Source organism: Rhinopithecus roxellana, chromosome 6 (genome assembly GCF_007565055.1).
Source record: "Rhinopithecus roxellana isolate Shanxi Qingling chromosome 6, ASM756505v1, whole genome shotgun sequence".
In the NCBI taxonomy this organism is placed as follows: Eukaryota; Metazoa; Chordata; class Mammalia; order Primates; family Cercopithecidae; genus Rhinopithecus; species Rhinopithecus roxellana.
Genome location: NC_044554.1, coordinates 79,617,143 through 79,635,746, shown reverse-complemented (window position 1 = coordinate 79,635,746; position 18,604 = coordinate 79,617,143). Strand labels below are relative to the sequence as shown.

General features: G+C 52.0%; 2 protein-coding genes across 7 annotated transcripts in view; both read left to right on the top strand.

Moving 5' to 3' along the window:
* Positions 1-2,243, top strand: part of GCK (glucokinase) — a 47,846-nt gene extending 45,603 nt beyond the window's left edge. For 2 of the 5 annotated variants that reach the window (XM_030932874.1, XM_030932873.1), the window contains exon 3: positions 161-1,172. In XM_030932874.1, the coding sequence (XP_030788734.1) occupies positions 161-305 (145 nt within the window). In that variant the 3' untranslated portion in view covers positions 306-1,172. Of the gene's footprint in view, positions 1-160; positions 1,173-1,206 lie in introns of those variants that run through there. The other 3 variants (XM_030932872.1, XM_010374559.2, XM_010374560.2) reach the window with 3 other exon arrangements.
* Positions 2,244-4,126: 1,883 nt separating this feature from the next.
* On the top strand, positions 4,127-6,584 carry MYL7 (myosin light chain 7). Of its 2 annotated transcripts, XM_010374558.1 has the most exons (7): positions 4,127-4,158; positions 4,387-4,500; positions 4,675-4,750; positions 5,046-5,150; positions 5,590-5,668; positions 5,883-5,931; positions 6,426-6,584. In XM_010374558.1, exons 1-7 carry the CDS (start codon positions 4,156-4,158, stop codon positions 6,525-6,527), a joined length of 528 nt encoding a protein of 175 aa, XP_010372860.1. In that variant the 5' UTR covers positions 4,127-4,155; the 3' UTR covers positions 6,528-6,584. The 2 variants fall into 2 exon arrangements, with proteins under 2 accessions (XP_010372860.1, XP_030789249.1); XM_030933389.1 differs by lacking the exon at positions 4,127-4,158 and having other exon boundaries at positions 4,391-4,500; positions 4,675-5,150.
* Positions 6,585-18,604: the final 12,020 nt, after the last annotated feature.

Genomic DNA, 18,604 nt, shown 5'->3' with positions numbered 1-18,604 from the left:
AGGTTCCTTGTGGCTCCCAAGCTCCAAGATTTTGTAATCCTCTTCTCGTCCCCCTTGGCCTAGATTTGGGGGAAGGGTCGACTTCGTGCAGGATGCCCGGTAATGAATGTGGAGGATGGGCTGGGAGGAGGGAGGGCAGCCCTGCTTCTCTTCTGCCCAGCTTCAAGGAGCGGTTCCACGCTAGCGTGCGCAGGCTGACGCCCAGCTGCGAGATCACCTTCATCGAGTCGGAGGAGGGCAGTGGCCGGGGCGCGGCCCTGGTCTCGGCGGTGGCCTGTAAGAAGGCCTGCATGCTGGGCCAATGACAGCAGTGACCGCCAGCACAGGGAGGATGCCACAGCCCCACAGCACCCAGGCTCCACGGGAAAGTGCTCCCTACACCTGTTCGCAGCCTGGCGGGGCAGGAGCCCTGGCCTTGTCAGGACCTGGGCTGCCTGCCATCCCGCTGGGGAACCCAGCGGGCCTCTTCCCTCAGTCATTCGGTGGGACAGCCCCAGGGCCCTAACAGGGGTGCGGCAGGAGCAGGGACAGAGACTCTGGAAGCCCCCACCTTTCTCACTGGAATCAACTTCCTAGAAGGGAGTTGCTCACTCAGGACTTTGTTGCATTTCCACACTGTCAGAGCTGTTGGTGTCGCCTGGGCCCAGGCTCTGGGAGGGGGGTGCCCTCTGGATCCTGCTGTGGCCTCTCTTCCCTGGGAACTCATCCTGTGTGGGGAAGCAGCTCCAACAGCTTGACCAGACCTACACCTGGGCCAAAAGGGCAGCCAGGGGCTGCTCATCACCCAGTCCTGGCCATTTTCTTGCTTGAGGCTCAAGAGGCCCAGGGAGCAATGGGAGAGGGCTCCATGGAGGAGGTGTCCCAAGCTGCGAATACCCCCAGAGACCTTTTCTGTCCTGTACCCCCATCCCTGAGTGACTTGTGATTCTGGGATGGACCCTCACAGCAGGTGCAAGAGACAGAGCCCCCAAGCCCCTGCCCCAAGGGGCCCACAAAGGGGAGAAGGGCCAGCCCTGCATTTTCAGCTCCCGCAGCACTGGCTCAGGAAGAAACCCCAAGCAGCATTCAGCACACCCCAAGGGACCACCCCATCATATGACATGCCACCCTCTCCATGCCCAACCTGAGACTGTGTGAGTTTTTTAATTAAAAATGTTAAAAGTTTAAACATGGCCTGTCCACTGTTCTTTGACTTCTGTGCATAAGGACTATGGGGACAATCTATAAAGAGTCAGCGTCACATGCATGAAGATACTTCAGTATCTCGGCCATGCCCTCCAGACAGCTCCTTCCAGCCAGCCGTGCCCAGGGGAGTGTGAGGAGTGACAGACCAGGCTGTAGGAACAGGAATGGGGTATCACAGGGGATGGCAGAGTAGTGGACAATACACTGCCTGGCCGGTGCCCCTGCTTGCCTGCCTATGGAATGTGTGCAGAGAGAGTGCCAGGCCAGGTGCTGCTCTGGGGAAGTGGGAGAATGAAGCTGGTCCTACTGCATGTCAGTCTCAGCACCGTCCTGTCCAGTCAGAGCCACTTAGGTTTGCCAGTGAGTGGGGGCCCAGATACATGTTGGATTTCTAAGGTCCCACCAGATGCTCCTGTTGGTGGAATGCCTATTTAGAGTTAGCCAAGCGTAGGCCTAATGCCATCTTTCTGCAGCATAAACACAGTGACATAGATACATATTTGTGTGATTTTCATGCACATTCATTTTTCGATGAGAGATACTACCAGCTAATCAGGAACAACTGTTTTGTTTCCTTCAGATCTTAACCCAAAGTTGTGATTTTGAAAAGTCATGTCCCCCTTCAGATTTCTTGTTATCTGCTACTTCTCATGTGGAACTGCTTTGAATCTTCTTAGCTCTCGAGTCTAAATTAGTCCTTATAAGTTAGTGCAAGCATCTGATTACTTTGTTATCATTACTGTTATGTTCAAGCATTCACATAGTGGAACACATTTTAATATCAATTGCTTTCTATTTCTCCTTTATATTACAGTTCAGGGCACTGTATTAATTCTTAAAATTCTGTATGTAGGTAGGTTATATGTCTGAATTGAAATGGCTGAATTGAAATAGATAAAATGAATTTCTTTTCTAGATAACAAAGGGAGTGTCATAAAACATTTGTTATGGGACAGTGTGATGGCTCACGCCTATAATCTCAGTGCTTTGAGAGGCTGAGGTGGAGGATTGCTTGAGGCCAGGAATTTGAGACCAGCCTGGGGCAACATAGCAAGACCCCATCTCTTAAAAAAAAAAGTGGGGGGCTGCTGGGCGCAGTGGCTCACGTCTGTAATCCCAGCACTTTGGGAGGCCGAAGCAGGTGGATAACAAGGTCAGGAGTTTGAGAGCAGCCTGGCCAAAATGGTGAAACCCCATCTCTACTAAAAATACAAAAAGTAGCTGGACATGATGGCAGGCGCCTGTAATCCCAGCTACTCGGGAGGCTGAGGCAAGAGAATTGCTTGAACCCGGGAGGCGGAGGTTGCAGTGAGCAGAGATCGCACCACTGCACTCCAGCCTGGGCAACAGAGCAAGACTCTGTCTCAAAAATGAATGAATGAATGAATGAATGAATGAATGAATGAATTAAAAAAAGAAAGTAAAAAAAAACACTGGGCAGGGTGGTGTGCACCTGTAGTCCCAACTATTCCAGAGGTTGAGGCAGGAAGAAGCACTTGAGCCCAGGGGTTGTCTGCAGTGAGCTCTACTCATGCCTCTGCACTTCAGCCTGGGTGACAGAGCTCAGTGGCTCACACCTGTAATCCCAGCACTTTAGGAGGCTGAAGCAGGCAGATCACCTAAGATCAGGAGTTCGAGACTGGCCTGGCCAACATGATAAAACCCTGTCTCTACTAAAAAAAATAATAATAATTGTATATATATATAAAAATTAGCTGGGTGTGGTGGTGCATGCCTGTAATCCCAGCTGCTTGGGAGGTTGAGGAACGAGAATCGCTTGAACCTGTGAGGCGGAGGTTGCAGTGAGCTGAGAACGCGCCACTGCACTCCAGCCTGTGCGAGAGTGAGACTCCATCTCAAAAAAAAAAAAAAGGAATTTAAGAAATTTAAAAGAAAACTCTTGTTACATAAAAAGAGTATTGGGTGTGACACATGAGAGCTCCTGCACTCTACCAGTCAGCTACTGACAGACATGGGCCTGGCTCCAGTGGTGGGGCAGCAGCCAGTGAGCCCAGCCTGGGGTGACCCACTCCCACTGCCTCCAGGATGTCCCCTGTTTCCCCAGCCCCTCTGCTGTGCCCTTGGCCCCAGAAGCTGGCAAGACTGCTTCTCTGGAACAGCATCACGCAGGCCTGCCCATCGGCCCACTGTGCACCAGGCCTTCAGGGGATCCAGATGTCAACCAGGCTGGGTGTTCAGGAGAGGCACAGAAGCCAGGAATACAAACACATCAGCCACCAGGCAAATGGGAAACGTGCCCCAGAAGCTCCCCGCTGAGGATGTTAGGGAGAGCTTTTTGAAGTAGTGTGGTTGAGATGGGGCTTGAGGAAGGCAAGGTTCCAAACAGCAGGGCAGACTGCGGACAAGGCAGACTGCATGGGAGGGCAGCTGATGGAGCTCCCTCACCCTCCAGAGTTACCCCAAAGCCAAGCAAAATGTTCTGCTTGGGGTCACAGCTAGCTCAGGGATGCCTTCTGCCCCTTGTTCAGAGGGGCAAAAGGTCAGAGCCTAGGGTCACCAAAACCTCTGGGCAGCCCAGGGGGGGTCTCAGGCCACAGACCATTCTCAGAACTACCCACTGCCCCTGACCCTCCCCAGCTGTCCTCTTGCACTGGTCAGGGTTCTGGCTGGACTGGCAAGGAGGGGTGGTCAGATATGGGAGTAACTGGATCCCTTCATCAGGACCTAGGGTGGTGAGAGCTTTGAGCCTGCTCTGCTCTGGGCAGACATTGCGCCTGGCCCTGCCAGGATGGATAGACAGCAGGATGTTACACGTTGAGGACACGAAGGTCATCAGGAATGTGGCTGGAATCTGTTAGGGCCTTCGTCCTCCCCCAGCCCAGGCTGGGGCTGCCAAGTTTGGTCCTGTCCTCTGTTCCTTTCCTTATTTGGACCTTCAGGTGATAAGCCTGAGACATAAAGAAGGCTGGGCCCTGCCACCATGACAGCAGCCACACCTCTGCAGAGAGAATGGTGAGTGCCTGCTGGGGAAGAAAGGCTGGCGGTCTCCCAGGTGCTGGCCTTTAGGCTGGGGGAACAGAGTTTTCTGTGCTTGCGTTAGGTCGAGGGTGGTCCCCAGGGAGAGGAAGAGGATCCTGGCCCTGGCTCTCCTGGGAATGCTCTGGGATGGTGCATGGTGGGTGGGGTGGGGAGACTTTGAGGAGGTGGGGAGAGGACCCCTCCCTACTCATGGTGTTGCAGGCCAGCAGGAAGGCGGGGACCCGGGGCAAGGTGGCGGCCACCAAGCAGGCCCAACGTGGTTCTTCCAACGTCTTTTCCATGTTTGAACAAGCCCAGATCCAGGAGTTCAAGGAAGTGAGTGCCCACTCCCAGCAGCCTCAGACCCCATCCCGGCCCGCCCAACCCCACCCCACATACACACCCCCCTTCTATCCTGACCTTGCCCCTCACACCACCCAGGCCTCTCCCCTTCCTCCCACCTTCCCTAGAGCTGGGGGCTGCTCCCAACTAAAGGCCCCCATCCCACAGGCCTTCAGCTGTATTGACCAGAATCGTGATGGCATCATCTGCAAGGCAGACCTGAGGGAGACCTACTCCCAGCTGGGTGCGTGCACCCACCTCCCATCCAGCCCCATCCTGCACACTGGGGCCCCTGCCCTGAGCTGCTTGGTGGATGGGAGTGGCTGGGGGGACAGCGCCTCGCTCCCCTGCTTCCCCTCCTCCCCATCTCCTCACATTGCCCTTCCCCCCTTGTCACGCCTTCCTTCCACTTCACCTCCCCGACCCACAGCTGCCTCTGCCCCTCCAGCCCCTGCAGCCAGGATGGAGGGAGGGTGGCCTAGGCCCTTCTGGGGGACACCCAGGGTCCCGGTGTGTACCTCATGCCCCACCCCCATCAGGGAAGGTGAGTGTCCCAGAGGAGGAGCTGGATGCCATGCTGCAGGAGGGCAAGGGTCCCATCAACTTCACGGTCTTCCTCACGCTCTTTGGGGAGAAGCTCAATGGTGAGCCTGGGACAGAGCTGGGCACCCTTGGCCAGGCAGGGAGCCTGCACCCTGCCTGAACCCCACCTGAACCCTGCCTGAACCCCACCTGAACCCTAACTGCACCCCATCTGGACCCACCTGGACTCTTCCTGGCCATGGCCCATTCTAAGCACCTCCTGTGCCCCAGAATCCCATGTGCACTGGTCACCCCAGTGCTGACTTGGGGCCAGGAAACGTGCCTTCAGCCCCCACCCCCAAATTCCAATCTCCCAGCCAGGCTGCCCGCCTCAGGAGGATGACCATTCCCAGCCCCACTGATCCTCGAGAAACACTTTATATTAGGGAATACCCCACCTCTTCTGGGATGTGGGGGGCTCCTCATGCAGCCCAGTTCCTGCTAGGGGGGACCTGGGATGCTGGAGACATAGATGCTCACATGGCTGCCTCGGCCTCCCAGGGACAGACCCCGAGGAAGCCATCCTGAGTGCCTTCCGCATGTTTGACCCCAGCGGCAAAGGGGTGGTGAACAAGGAAGAGTAAGTGTGGGCCCAGCCAGATGAGGGGCCCAGTGGTGGAAGCAGAGAGGGGGGTGAGGCCCCTTGTGAGGGGGGCTGCCTGTACTTCGGGGCCTTACACTACTCTTTGGGGTGTGGCCAACCCTTCCCTACGCCATGAGAGCCTCCGTACCCACCTTCCCTGTGCAGCCACTCCCCTGCAGTCTCCTGCTCAGACCCTCCTCACTCCCCCCAGGTTCAAGCAGCTTCTCCTGACCCAGGCAGACAAGTTCTCTCCAGCTGAGGTGAGGCTGCCCAGCCCCTCCAATACCCATCCCCAGCACCTTCTCTGGGCCTCACCCATGACCCAGAGCCCAGTACCAGTGAGGCAGTTGCTGGAAGGGTGAGCTGGGGGCCTTTCTGGAGGAGGAGCCATCTCTGTTGAGACCTAGAGGGTAAAGATGTGGAGTCAGAAAAGAGCAGGTTGCGCCAGGCAGGGAGACTGTGCACAGACCCGGGGGAAAGCAGATAGGGAGAGGTTTCATATACTTGGGGTGGGCCTGTGCCTATGGCTGGAGGGGCGACCTTTGCCCCTTGGCCCCCATTTGCACCGACTCCTCACTCTGCCCAGAGTCAGCCAACAGAAAAACATTAACCCAGAGTCTGGGGTCTAGGGTTGAAAAGCTAAGGCACAAAGCACAGATGCAGGGGCAGGCAGAAGGGCCACAGGACTCAGGTGAGGTCTCTGCCCGGCTGGGCCAGGAGCTAGGGGGCTGCCTCTCACCACCGCCCCCTGCAGGTGGAGCAGATGTTCGCCCTGACACCCATGGACCTGGCGGGGAACATCGACTACAAGTCACTATGCTACATCATCACCCATGGAGATGAGAAAGAGGAATGAGGGGCAGGGCCAGGCCCACGGGGGGGCACCTCAATAAACTCTGTTGCCAAACTGGAATTGCTGTGGTGTCTTTTCTGTGACAGATGGGCTGGGGACCAGCCAAGGGGGATCCTAGGGTCCCAGTGCACACATCACCATGATCATGGCCACCATCTACCTCCTGGGAGCTGGCCCCTTGCCAGCTCACCTTGATTCACTCCCATGCTGCCAAGTGAAGTGTGAACTATGATCATGCCTAGTTCACAGATGAGGACACTGAGGCCCAGAGAGTGTGAGCATCTCGCCAAGGCCAGCCATCTAGAAGAGGAGAGGGTGGGATTTACACCACCTCCACCAAGCCCAGGAATGAGTCACAAAGTGGGCACTGCCCAGCTACTTGGGGCTGTGCAGAGAAGAGGCTGCTTGCTGGGCACTCAGCAAACTCTGCCCAACAGCCCAGCAGGTGGGCAGTGGCCCTGGTACCCCCACATGCAACCACACACCCTCCCCTGGCCCACTGCTCGCACCCCATCTCAATACACTGGCTTGGGTGCCTCCCTACATGGGCCCTGCAGAGAGGTACCCATTTGAAACACAATCAGCTTCTCATTGCAATTACAGGCAAGGCACTAAGACACAAGGAACATGGACACCGAACGAGGGGCCAGGGAACATGCACATTTTTAGATGAAATGCCCAGAACCTGGCATCATGCCTCCTGAGCCCCTCATGCGCTGTGAGGGGTAAGAGGGTCAAACAGCTGGAGGGTAGAGAGATGACTTCTCAGGAGACAATAGTTAGTGCTCCTGTCACCCTTCATCTGAGAACCCAGGAGCTAGAGGAGAGAGTGAGCCTCATCATGAGTACCAGAGGAGCAGCAGGGGACATCCAAAGCACCAGAGAGAGAGAGAGAGAGACAGAGACAGAGACAGAGAGACAGGCAGTGACAGCTCAAACCTCAGCCAGATCCAGAGCGTACAAAGTTTCCTGCCTACAGGACTGCCCAGTAAGAGCTCTCAGCCTGCCTCCTTTCCTCCCCACAAGCCCTGCTGCAATCCCTGTACCTGGGGGTTGGTGGGGAGGAGGTGAGTGAGAAAGGAGGGGCACCTCTTCCTGAAGGCCCCAAGAAGAAAGGCATTTTCACCCAGACAGGTGTTCAGTTTTGATTTTATGGGGTCTGGCAGTTTAATTACTAAATGGAAACTTGAGACTTTCTGGAATTATGGTATTTTCTGTTGCTTAGACAGATTACAAAAGTCACAAACTGCCTGAGTTTCCACCCCAATAGCAGGCCACCAGCCCACTCCACTGAGCATGCTGGGACACTGGGTGAACAAAATCAAGTACCATTAGGATTCTACCACATGAGTCTGCTTGTTCAACAAGCTGATTTCATAAAGTAAGGGATCATGCTATAATCCAAGCTCTGCAGGTGTAAGTTGTGAAAGACTGAAACGAACCAGAAAGATCATAGGTGTCCGGTTATCTGATTTGATGGGGTGTCTGAACCTTTCGTTGTCTTTGAGCTGCTTCAAAACTCTGTAAATTATTATTATTTCTTTTTTTTCTTTTTCCTTTTTTTTTTTTTTTTTTCTTTGACAGAGTCTATCTCTGTCACCCAGGCTGCAGTGGCATGATCTCAGCTCACTGCAAACTTTGCCTTCCAGGTCCAAGTGATTCTCATGCCTCAGCCTCCTGAGTAGCTAGTATTACAGATGTGCACACCACGCCAGGCTAATTTTTGTATTTTTAATAGAGACACTGTTTCACCATGTTAGCCAGGCTGGTCTCGAACTCCTGACCTCCATTGATCCACCCGCCTCTGCCTCCCAAAGTGCTGGGATTACAGGCGTGAGCCACCGCGCCCTGCCACAACTCTGTAAATTATAACTAATAGCAAGGCAATGATTCTTCTCTATAAACATGCAAATAAGTGTTGTCCAGTGGAAGCACAATTGATTTTTCCCTTCTTTGTGGAAGAAGCCAACTTTGCCTATATTAAGCAAATTCATCTGGGCATTCCTAACAGTCTACACATGCACTGGCTCTTTGAATTCTTCTCTGAACCAGGCCCAGGAATGAGCCACAAGATGAGCACTGCCCAGCTCCTTGGGCCGTCACATCTTATTGATTCCTACGTGAATTCACAAGTAAATAAAATATTTGGCAGTTGTTCACTTAGTATGCAATTCAAGATTTTGCTTTAAAAATCCTTTCACACTGCTAGTGTAGTTGTCTGATAAGGTTAGCCCTTTCCACACCAAAACTGCCTGTATTAGTGTTGTTTGGAATAAACTGAGGGTAGAATGTATATGGTATGTGTATGTGGTGTGTGTGTGTGTGTGACAGAGAGAGAGAGAGAGACAAAAGAGAGAGACAGAAGGATAGAGATAAACAGATGGGCATCGACTCAGGACATCAGTTTAGCCTACACTGACCAATATGATAGCCACTGGCCACTTGAGATGTGGTGTGAGTTGGGATATGCTACAAGTGTAAACTGCACACAATATTTTGAAGATTTCATACAAAAAAGAATGCAAAATCTCATTAATAACTTTTGTTATTAATATCATTAATATCATTGTAATATCATATGTTGAAATGATAATGTTTTGGATATTGGATTATTACTAAAATTAATTTTACCCATTCCTTTTCACTTTTTAAATGTGGCTACTAGAATATTTAGAATTCCATAAGTGACTTGCATTTCTGGCTTTCACTCCTGTTGGAAAGCACTGAGTTAGACTGTGTAGTATGTCTATTTAAGACTGCAGTTTCCCGGCCGAACATGGTGGCTCGTGCCTATAATCCCAGCACTTTGGGAGGCCGAGGCGGGCAGATTACCTGAGGTCAGGAGTTCAAGATCAGCCCGGCTAACATGGTGAAACCCTGTCTCCACTAAAAATACAGAAATTAGCCAGGTGTGGTAGCGCATGCCTGTAGTCCCAGCTATTAGGGAGGCTGAGGTAGGAGAATCTCTTGAACCCAGAAGGGGAGGTTGCAGTGAGCAGAGATCAAGCCACTGCACTCCAGCCTGGATGACAGAGCAAGACTCCATCTCAAAAAAAAAAAAAAAAAAAAGTAGAATAAAAATAAATAAATAAATAAAGACTGCAGTTTCTGGGAGACTCTGAGGCAGGCATTAGCCGTCTCTGCAGAGAGTACTTGCAGCAGTGAGTAGCAGTTTTGATGTCCTCAAAAGGAACCAATTTCATTTGGGTGGGGTTGCCTCTGAGTATTCTAGCAGTACAGACAGAAAGGAGAGAAGGCTGTTTCCAGAAAGCAGAGATCATACGAATTACTTGTGAGACTAAACTTTTTCCTCAGGTGAATCTCAGGCATCCTGTAAGTGGAGTGTCTAACAGTCTACACCTGAGGATGTTGGACAGAAGGTGGTGTGAGGTGGGCATAGCTGGGGAGAGCTCCAGGAGGGGGAAGACCAGCTCCATGTTGTCCACCCACTGAAAGGAAAGCTCCTTCTGGGGGAGGTGGATGCCCCCTGGCCAGGCCTGCAGGGCCCTGCTCACTATGAGCTCTGTGTGGTCCTGGCCTGGGTCCCACCAGCCATTGCCAGGCAACAGCTCCCAGTTGGAAAACAGAGCAAGTCTCCCTTGAAAGAAAGAAAAGAAAGAAAAGAAAAGAAAAGAAAAGAAAAGAAAAGAAAAGAAAAGAAAAGAAATACAACAGGTAACCAAGCATGATGGCTCATGCCTGAAATCCCAGCTACTTGGGAGGCCAAGGCAGAGGATTGCTTGAGCCTGGGAGGTTGAGGCAGCAGTGAGCCAGGATTCTGCCATTGCACTCCAGCCTGGGTGACAAAGCGAGATCCTATTTCAAAGAAAAAAAAAAAAAACAGAGAGAAAGAAAGAAATGCAACAGGGCCAGGCGTGGTGGCTCATACCTGTAATCCCAACACTTTGGGAGGCAGAGGAGAAAGGATTGCTTAAGACCAGGAGTTCAAGACCAGCCTGGGCAACATGGCAAAAACCCATCTCTTCAAAAAATACAAAAATTAGCCTGTTGTGGTGGTGCGCACCTATAGCCCCAGATATTCAGGGAGCTTGAGCCAGATCCAGGCTACAGTGAGCCATGATTGTGCCACTGCACTCCAGCCTGGGTGACAGAGCGAGACCTTGTGAGAAAGAAAAGAAAGAAGGGAAGGAAGGAAGGAAGGAAGGAAGGAAGGAAGGAAGGAAGGAAGGAAGGAAGGAAGGGAGGAGGGAGGGAGGGAGGGAGGGAGGGAGGGAGGGAGGGAGGGAGGGAGGGAGGGAAGAGGGGAGGAAGAATGCAGGACCCAAAGGGCCTAAATGCCCCCACTGTGCCCAAATTCTGTGTGGCTCAGGACCGGCCTCCTCCACACTCCCACCACCACAACCCTGCACCCTACTTGTTCCTGGGGGCCCCCAAGGGGAGCCTCACCAGAAGGCTGCTCATAAACCCACCGCCCCTCATCTTTCCTGTCTTTTTAGAAGCCTCAGAAGCCTTGCCACTTTAAGGACACCTCCATCTGAGCCAAGGCGCTCGCTCCAGATGTCCCAGAGCTCCTGGTCTTGGGTGTCCCTGCCACACGTCTCCCCATGGAGCCCTGCTCTGGCTCAAGCCCCCTAACTGTGCATGAGGAGGCCTCTTGCCCTCACTGGGACTGTCCAGAGCCTTCCCATCTCTCTGGAGGGACTTCCGTCAGTTTCTGCCCCTTCTCCTCTTCTGCCAAGAACTCACATTAAGTCTGATAGCAGAAGCATCATCTGGCACCCTCCTGAAAGGAACCCAGAGTGCCTCCTTTGTGGACTGGTACCTGGATTTTCCCCACTCTCTCGCCCTTCAGCCATGCTGATGGCAGAGAAGGTAAGAACTTCCAGCCCATTTCCCTGAAGAAGCGAACTTGTCATCTGTCACTGCAGAGAAGGCCCTACCTTATGCTCGTAGTACATTATCCTTATTATGTGCTAGGATATCACATTTAAAAGGACAAAAAAGGCCAGGCGGTGGCTCATGCTTATAATCCCAGCACTTTGGGAGGCCGGGGCAGGTGGATCACCTGAGGCCAGGAGTTCGAGACCAGCCTGACCAACATGGCAAAACCCCGTCTCTACGAAAAATACAAAAATTAGCTGGGTGTCGTGGCATGTGCCTGTAATCCCAGCTACTTGGGAGACTGAAGCAGGAGAATCGCTCGAACCCAGGAGGCAGAGGATGCATGAACTGAGATCATGCCACTGCACACCAGCCTGGGCCACAAAGCGAGACTCCGTCTCAAAAAAACAAACAAACAAACAAACAAACAAAAAACAATAAAATAAAAGGACAAAAAAAAAAAGAAATGTAAAATACTTGAAGGCGCTTGTATTATAATATTAATAGGATTGACAGTATCTGCTTTCCAGACTGAAGTGATTCGTTCATTATTCTAGACTTCTTTAGTCCTTTGCAATTTGTGGTAATTATGCTTTTCTTTTTAACATTAAAAAAAGTATAAAATAAAAGGCAAAAAAAAAAACATTATCCCATTAGTACGACCTTCCCCTCCTCCATCCCTGCCCCAACACCCCTGAAGACCCTGGATGCAAACAAAGGCCTGAGAGAGCCTTGTCCCTGCAGTGCAGGCCTCACCTGGGGCTCAAGTCAGAATCTGCATTTTATTCCCTAGGACAGCCTCTAGTCAGGGCAGGGGTCCGCTGCGCTGCCCAATTGCCCTCGCCCCAGCTTTGAGGCACCAGAAGGGCAAATGCAAATTTAAAATGAGTATAAGTTTATTCTCCTTGGTGGAAAAAAAAAAAAAGAAAACAGACTTTCCCATCTCCTTTTTCTTTAGAAAATCTATAATTGCAAGTTCCTTCCTGGACTTTTTTTATGTAGATCTGTTAAAAAGCTAAATAAGCCTCTTTCAAGTTTCACATCCCAGGAATGTCTCCTTAAGGACCTAGGAGGCACCATTTGAAGTGTAATCACCAAGGGAGATACATCTTTATCTCCCAGTTTCCGTGGGCAACGGGGAGCCTAACTTTAGCCCGGTGCCTGGCTCAAGTTGCAAACACACTTCCAGTCTTAAAGGAATGAGTTTATTTTTTTTTTTCCTTTAGATAAAGGCAATTAGCAAACCCACGTGGCCACCCCAGTTACCTGGGGATTTACAGAGACCTGTGTGTGACCACAGGTGCTGTCAAGTCCGCTTACCTGAGAACCCGCAACATTTCCCTTGAGAACATGGACGGGATGGGTTGCACCTGGTTATATACAAGCGCAAGACTTCCTTCTGCCTTTGCAATTTCTTAGCAGATTGTCTGTGATGAGCATCGCCATCTGTTTAATGTCTATTCAGTAATTAAACTTTTTTTTCTCTTCTTTTGTGGAAGGGTTTTCTGCGTTGGCAGGAGATTTTTGTTTTTGATTATGTCCCCAACATACCTGATGTTCCACCCCTCAAGAGCCTCAGCCTTGCCCAGGGAGGGCATGCGGGTGAGTGGCCTCTGCCATGGACAGTGCTGGCCAAGTTGGCCCAGGTGCACAGCAAGGGCTGCTCCCCAAAGGCTTCCTCCCGGTCAGCATGGGTCAGGCCCCTGTTGTGTTGCTTTCTCTCTTTTTTGTAGAGTTCAAGGGGGTCCTGCTATGTTGTCCAGACTGGTCTTGAACGCCAGTTCAAGGGATCCTCTTGTCTCAGCCTCCCAAAGTGCTGGGATTACTGTGCCCAGCCTTGTGTTGTATTTTCTGATCTTATCCTGCAACCCCTTGAGCCCCCAACCTGGGCCCCAGTCCCTGCGCTGTCCCAGCCTGCCAGCCCTCTCTCTCTCTGCACATTCTTTCTTTAGCTGAGTTAACACCACTGATAAGGTTAAAGACAGGCTCTTAAATTTCTGCCCTGGCATGAGAAATATGTGACCCACATGCTTCTCCAGCTTAACTGTCCAGTGTAACTGTCAGGGACTGATGGGCGCCAGCCAGCCCACAGCCCACTTCAGTCCTGACCCTCCCCAGCCTGAACCTGGACTCCCCCATGTTCTGATTTTCCTGCACAAGACTGCAAAGGCCTGGTTAAGCTGGAGAAACATAAGGAATAGGTAGGTCTGCACACACTCACCTCTTCCTTTGCAGTGAACTGTCTTGAATCTTCTAGATGGAAAAGCTGGGGGTGTGGAGGTACAGGGATAGGACAGCTCAGGGAGGCCTTGGGCAAAGTCAAGGAGTAGGCCCAGTTTCCCTGTGTGTGTGCCTTCCTGGGACTCGGTTTCCTGTCTGTGAAGCAGGGCTGGGCTGGATATTGACAGCACCTGATGGTCATTGAGCTCCTCTGTCCCAGGCACTCAGCTGCTGGGCACAGTGCACACGTGGCAGTCCGGTGCCCTCTCACGCTCCATGGTGACTATGTTTGTAGTTATACTCCCGACCCCAGAATAAAGACTACACTTTCATCCTCCCTCACTGGCAGGTATGACTATGTGTGGTGGCAGTTTTCTCCTTAAGAGACAGATGTTTGTGCCTCCCTCCAACCTGCTGGCTAGCACCTAGCTGGCACACAGCCTCCTAGGGCTATGAAGATGAGGGCCACAGCCACAGGATGGGGGAGCCGTGAGCCGAGTCTGGCTGCGTCTCTGATATATGGGGCGTCACACCCCAACTCTACCTCCCATCGGATGCTACATGAAGAGAACAAACTCCACCTGATGGAAGCTTCTGTCATTTGAAGTCTTTCATTCTCACAACAGAAACTAACCTCAACCAATACAGTGTGAGTATCGGCCCCACGTGCTTAAGCAAGCTGTCCAAGGTCACACACAGCTGGGAGGCAGTGAAGCTGGGTTTGAGCCTGTTATCGACCTTTGTGCAGACAGACCTCAGAGCAGAGCACAAGGCAGCGAGGCTGTAGGTCTGGGGCTCCCTCTCCAGGAGAATCAACTGGCTGCACACAGCCCGGAGAGCCCATGGGCAACCTGAGTCCTTGCACCTGGAAGTTTCTGTGTCCCACACATATCCAGGAGCTTAAAATGAAGATGTCTGACTTATACAACTTTTTCATAGCACCAACCCAACCCTCCTAGCCTCCTCGTCTGAGGTCAACCCAGGGCAAGCCCCCTTGCAAAGCTGATTTAACTCAGAACCACTGGACATACCCACAGGGCAGTGACCCTGCAGCCCTCAATTAAATGTGCAGATGGACTTGGGGGTGGGCTGGTACCCCAGATGCCCTCAACCTCCCAGAGTGGCAGAGCCCCTGGAGGCCACAGCCCTGTGTGTACACCACTGGGGAGTCATCACAGGATACTTCAAGAGTTCAGTTCAAGGCAAGGTGGCTCACGACTGTAATCCCAGCACTTTGGGAGGCTGAAGCGGGCGGATCACCTGAGGTCAGGAGTTAGACACCACCCTGGTCAACAGGCGGAAAGCCCATCACTACTAAAAATACAAAAATTATCTGGGCGTGGGGGCGGGTGCCTGTAATCCCAGCTACTCAGGAGGCTGAGACTGGAAAATCGCTTGAGCCTGGGAAGCAGGGGTTGCAGTGAGCTGAGATTGCAACGCTGCACTCCAGCTTGGGGAACAGAGTAAGACTCTGTCTCAAAAAAAAAGAGTAAAAAAGAGTTCAGTATATCATTTAATGTGGAGCTGCTTCCATCACAAGGCTGAGGCTGTTTCTCTGCTCCCCAGATCTGGGCTGGCCTGTGGTTTGTTGACCTCAGCCTTGTAGTTCTCACTTTCCTGGAACCTGAATGCCACCGTGCGACATCCATAAGACAAAGCCCAGGATAAAAGATCACTTGGAGAGACAGGCTTGGCCTGCTGCCACCCTGCCTGAGGCTGGACCCCTGGGAAGGAGACTCTGATGGACCCCCAGACCCAGTCAAATGACCACTTCCAAGCTCAGGCAAGAAGGGACAAAGAGCCACCGGCTCAGCCCACAGCATCTGAGAAATAAGAAACCGCTGCATTTTTTGAGGCGGTAAGATTCGACAGGTTTGTTCTGCAGCAATAGATGAGTAGTACCTCATCTTAGCCCGTGTTCTGATGTAGACAAACAGTAGCATTGACAAAGTTTTAAGAAAAGTTCACCAAAAACTGGGGTTCCTTTCTTCATTTTGACCCTTCGTTACAAGAAACGGAGGCCAACCCAACCCCACCCCACCAGACTCACTGCTCACTGGTCCCTGAGTGCCTGTGAGTCTCAGTGAGAGTTACCTTGAGGCCAGCCCTTCTGAGTGGAGGGTGCTGGGTACTGAGGTCAAGTCGAGCTCAGTCCAGGCTGAAAGGAGTGCAGCTCTGGCCAGGATGTCAGGGCTGTGGCCTCCCCAAGAACCTCCTACCCTGGAGTAACTCTGGCCCCTCCAGGCTTTGCTGCTGTGGCTGTGTGAGGGGAATTGCTGTCCCAGCATTCTGGCCCCTTGCCCCCAGCCCCTCCCGGACCTCCATGGGCTTCAGGCCTCAGTACAGAGTCACCTCCTCCAGGAAGCCATCCCCCAGTGCAAGTCTGGCCGACATTCTTCCTTGCCTGGCCTACCTGCTCACTCTCACACCATGGCTTTCTTTGAGCAAACACAAAGATAGGAAAACCTCTGTCCCTGGCACAGAGCAGAAGCTCTGGAAATGTCTCATGAGTGAGTGAAGGCACATGACAAACCTCCAGCCCTGTAGAGGCTAAAAGCTGAGAGCCTTTATAGATGCTGTAGGACCGAGGAGTTTGCCAACTGCAGCAGGTCATGCCCGGAGGTTTATCTCTGGGTAGCAAGGTGTGTCTCCCACCAAAGGCCATCGGCACAGGGCCCACCCTGCTGACCCGAGGCAGTGCACAGCAGAGGCCAGATGCAGTGAGAAGGAGCCTGTCCTTGGCCTGCTGTCTGCTGCCATGCTGGTGGGAGCGTGGACACAAGTGTGTGGTGTGCATGGTGGTATGGCAGGTGGGAAGTTGGGGGTGTGTATGTAGCAGGGGTGTGTGTGTGTGTGCATGTGGTGGGGGTGTGCATGCATGTGTGTGTGTGTGCATATGCATGCGTGTGCATGGCAGAAGACCTCCTCTTTCTGGCCTATCTGCCCCCCACCCTCCTGCTGCCAACACACTGTCCACCCTTCACTGTCTTTTTCCTTGGGACTCGTTGATCTGTCTCCACTGTCCCAGGTGTCTGGAGCAGCCTCTAACCTTCCATCTCCCAAGGTACTTCAGCCCTGCCCCTCCCAGCTGTGGAATGTCCCCCAGGATGTGCCACTGACACAAAGAGCCACACAGGTCCAAAATAGAATATTATCTAACCTGCTGCTCCCTTTGCTGTCAGCAACACCTCCACCATGCTTCTCTCAGGACCCCCCTTGAACTCTCTGCTTCCTCCCTGAGGCTGAAGGAAAGACAGCAAAGGGGCCACCTTCCTGTCCTTGGGTCCCACAGGGATGTATCCTTGTAATGATACCCACTTTACGCTTGAGTTGGATCCAGTTAGCTTCTGTGGCTTGCAATCCAGACCCACACCCACCTCAACCCAGGCTCTAGAGAGTAGCCCCTTGTTTTTCCTGGCCTGGGTCCACCTGGTACCTGCCAGGGTCCCAGCCTCTGAGTCAGCCCACCTTGCCCTCATCTGTGCCACCTCCAGGCAGACTCTAGCTTCTGCCCTGGCCTGGCTTCTGGGACCTGCAGCTGTCTGCTTCCATCCTATGTGGATGGTGCCTGAAAGTGAATAGGGATCAGTTACCAGCCCAGTATCTGTCCCCTTCCCAATAGCACTGATTCCCATGGGGAACTGCTTTTCTCAGACTATGTATGGGTTTGGTGGGAGGGTAATTCCTGTAACCAACCCTACAGGGTGTAGGAACCCAGACCCTCAGCAACACAACAGGCAACAGGCTCCCAAGCTAAGTTTGGCCAGCTAGGCCACCTCTCCCAGATTCTATTTCATGACAGCATCATCCAAGAGCAGTGGGAACACTGGAGATGGTCCATCCCAGGACTGGTATGCAGAGAATCCCAGACAGGAGGTGACTGCTCTGCTTCCAGCTTTTTGGCCCTCCAGAGAAACCATACTTCCCATCTGCCCCAAAACCTGATCCTCCAAACTCCCACCATTTCTGTGCATCCCCGACATCTAATAGATCAACTGCCTTTCATTTACATTTGTCACAACCAAATGATACACCTGCCCTTCAGCCACTACTGAACTGCAGCTGGGTTAGCCCAACTTCAGGGTCCACATGTCATCTCAAGCCTGTCTTGAATAATGTTCATCATCCTGCAATGTGAGGATGGCCACCACCTTGATCTTATACCCACGTGTGTCCTGAGCTACATTTCTCATAATCAAAAATAAACTCAACATATCACTCCAGCCTGGGCAACAGAGCAAGACACTAGCTCTAAAAAAAAAGAAAGAAAAAGAAAAAAGAAAAAAGAAAAACCCAGCAAAGTTGGGGAAAGAGAAAGCACCTGATTTCCAGAGTTTCCACATCATGAGATGCAAATGTCCGGTTTTCAACAACAACAACAACAACAAAAATCACAAGGCATACAAAGGAATAGGAAACTAAGACCCACTCAAAGGAAAAGAATAAATAAGTAGAAGCCATACCAGAGGAAAACCAGATGGCTGACTTACTAGACAAATACTTTAAAACAACTGTCTTAAAGATGCTTGAAGAGCTAAAGGAAGATGTGAACAAAGTCAAGAAAATGATGTATGAACAAATAGAAATTCCAATAAAGTGACAGAAAACTTTTTGGGATTTTTTTTCTTGGTAGCAAAAAATTACGAAGCTGAAGGATACAATAAATTCTCTAGAGGGCTTCAAAGGCAGATGTAAGCAAACTTGGCCAGGCACAGTGGCTCATGCCTGTAATCCAGCACTTTGGAAGGCTGAGGCAGGAGGATTGCTTGAGCCCAGGAGTTCGAAACCAGCCTGGGCAACATAAAAAAGCCCTATCTTTTAAAAAAACTGGCCGGGCGCGGTGGCTCACGCCTGTAATCCCAGCACTTTGGGAGGCCCAGGCGGGCAGATCACGAGGTCAAGAGATCGAGACCATCCTGGCTAACACAGTGAAACCCCATCTCTACTAAAAATACAAAAAATTAGCCAGGTGTGGTGGCATGTGCCTGTAGTCCCAGCTACTCAGGAGGCTGAGGCAG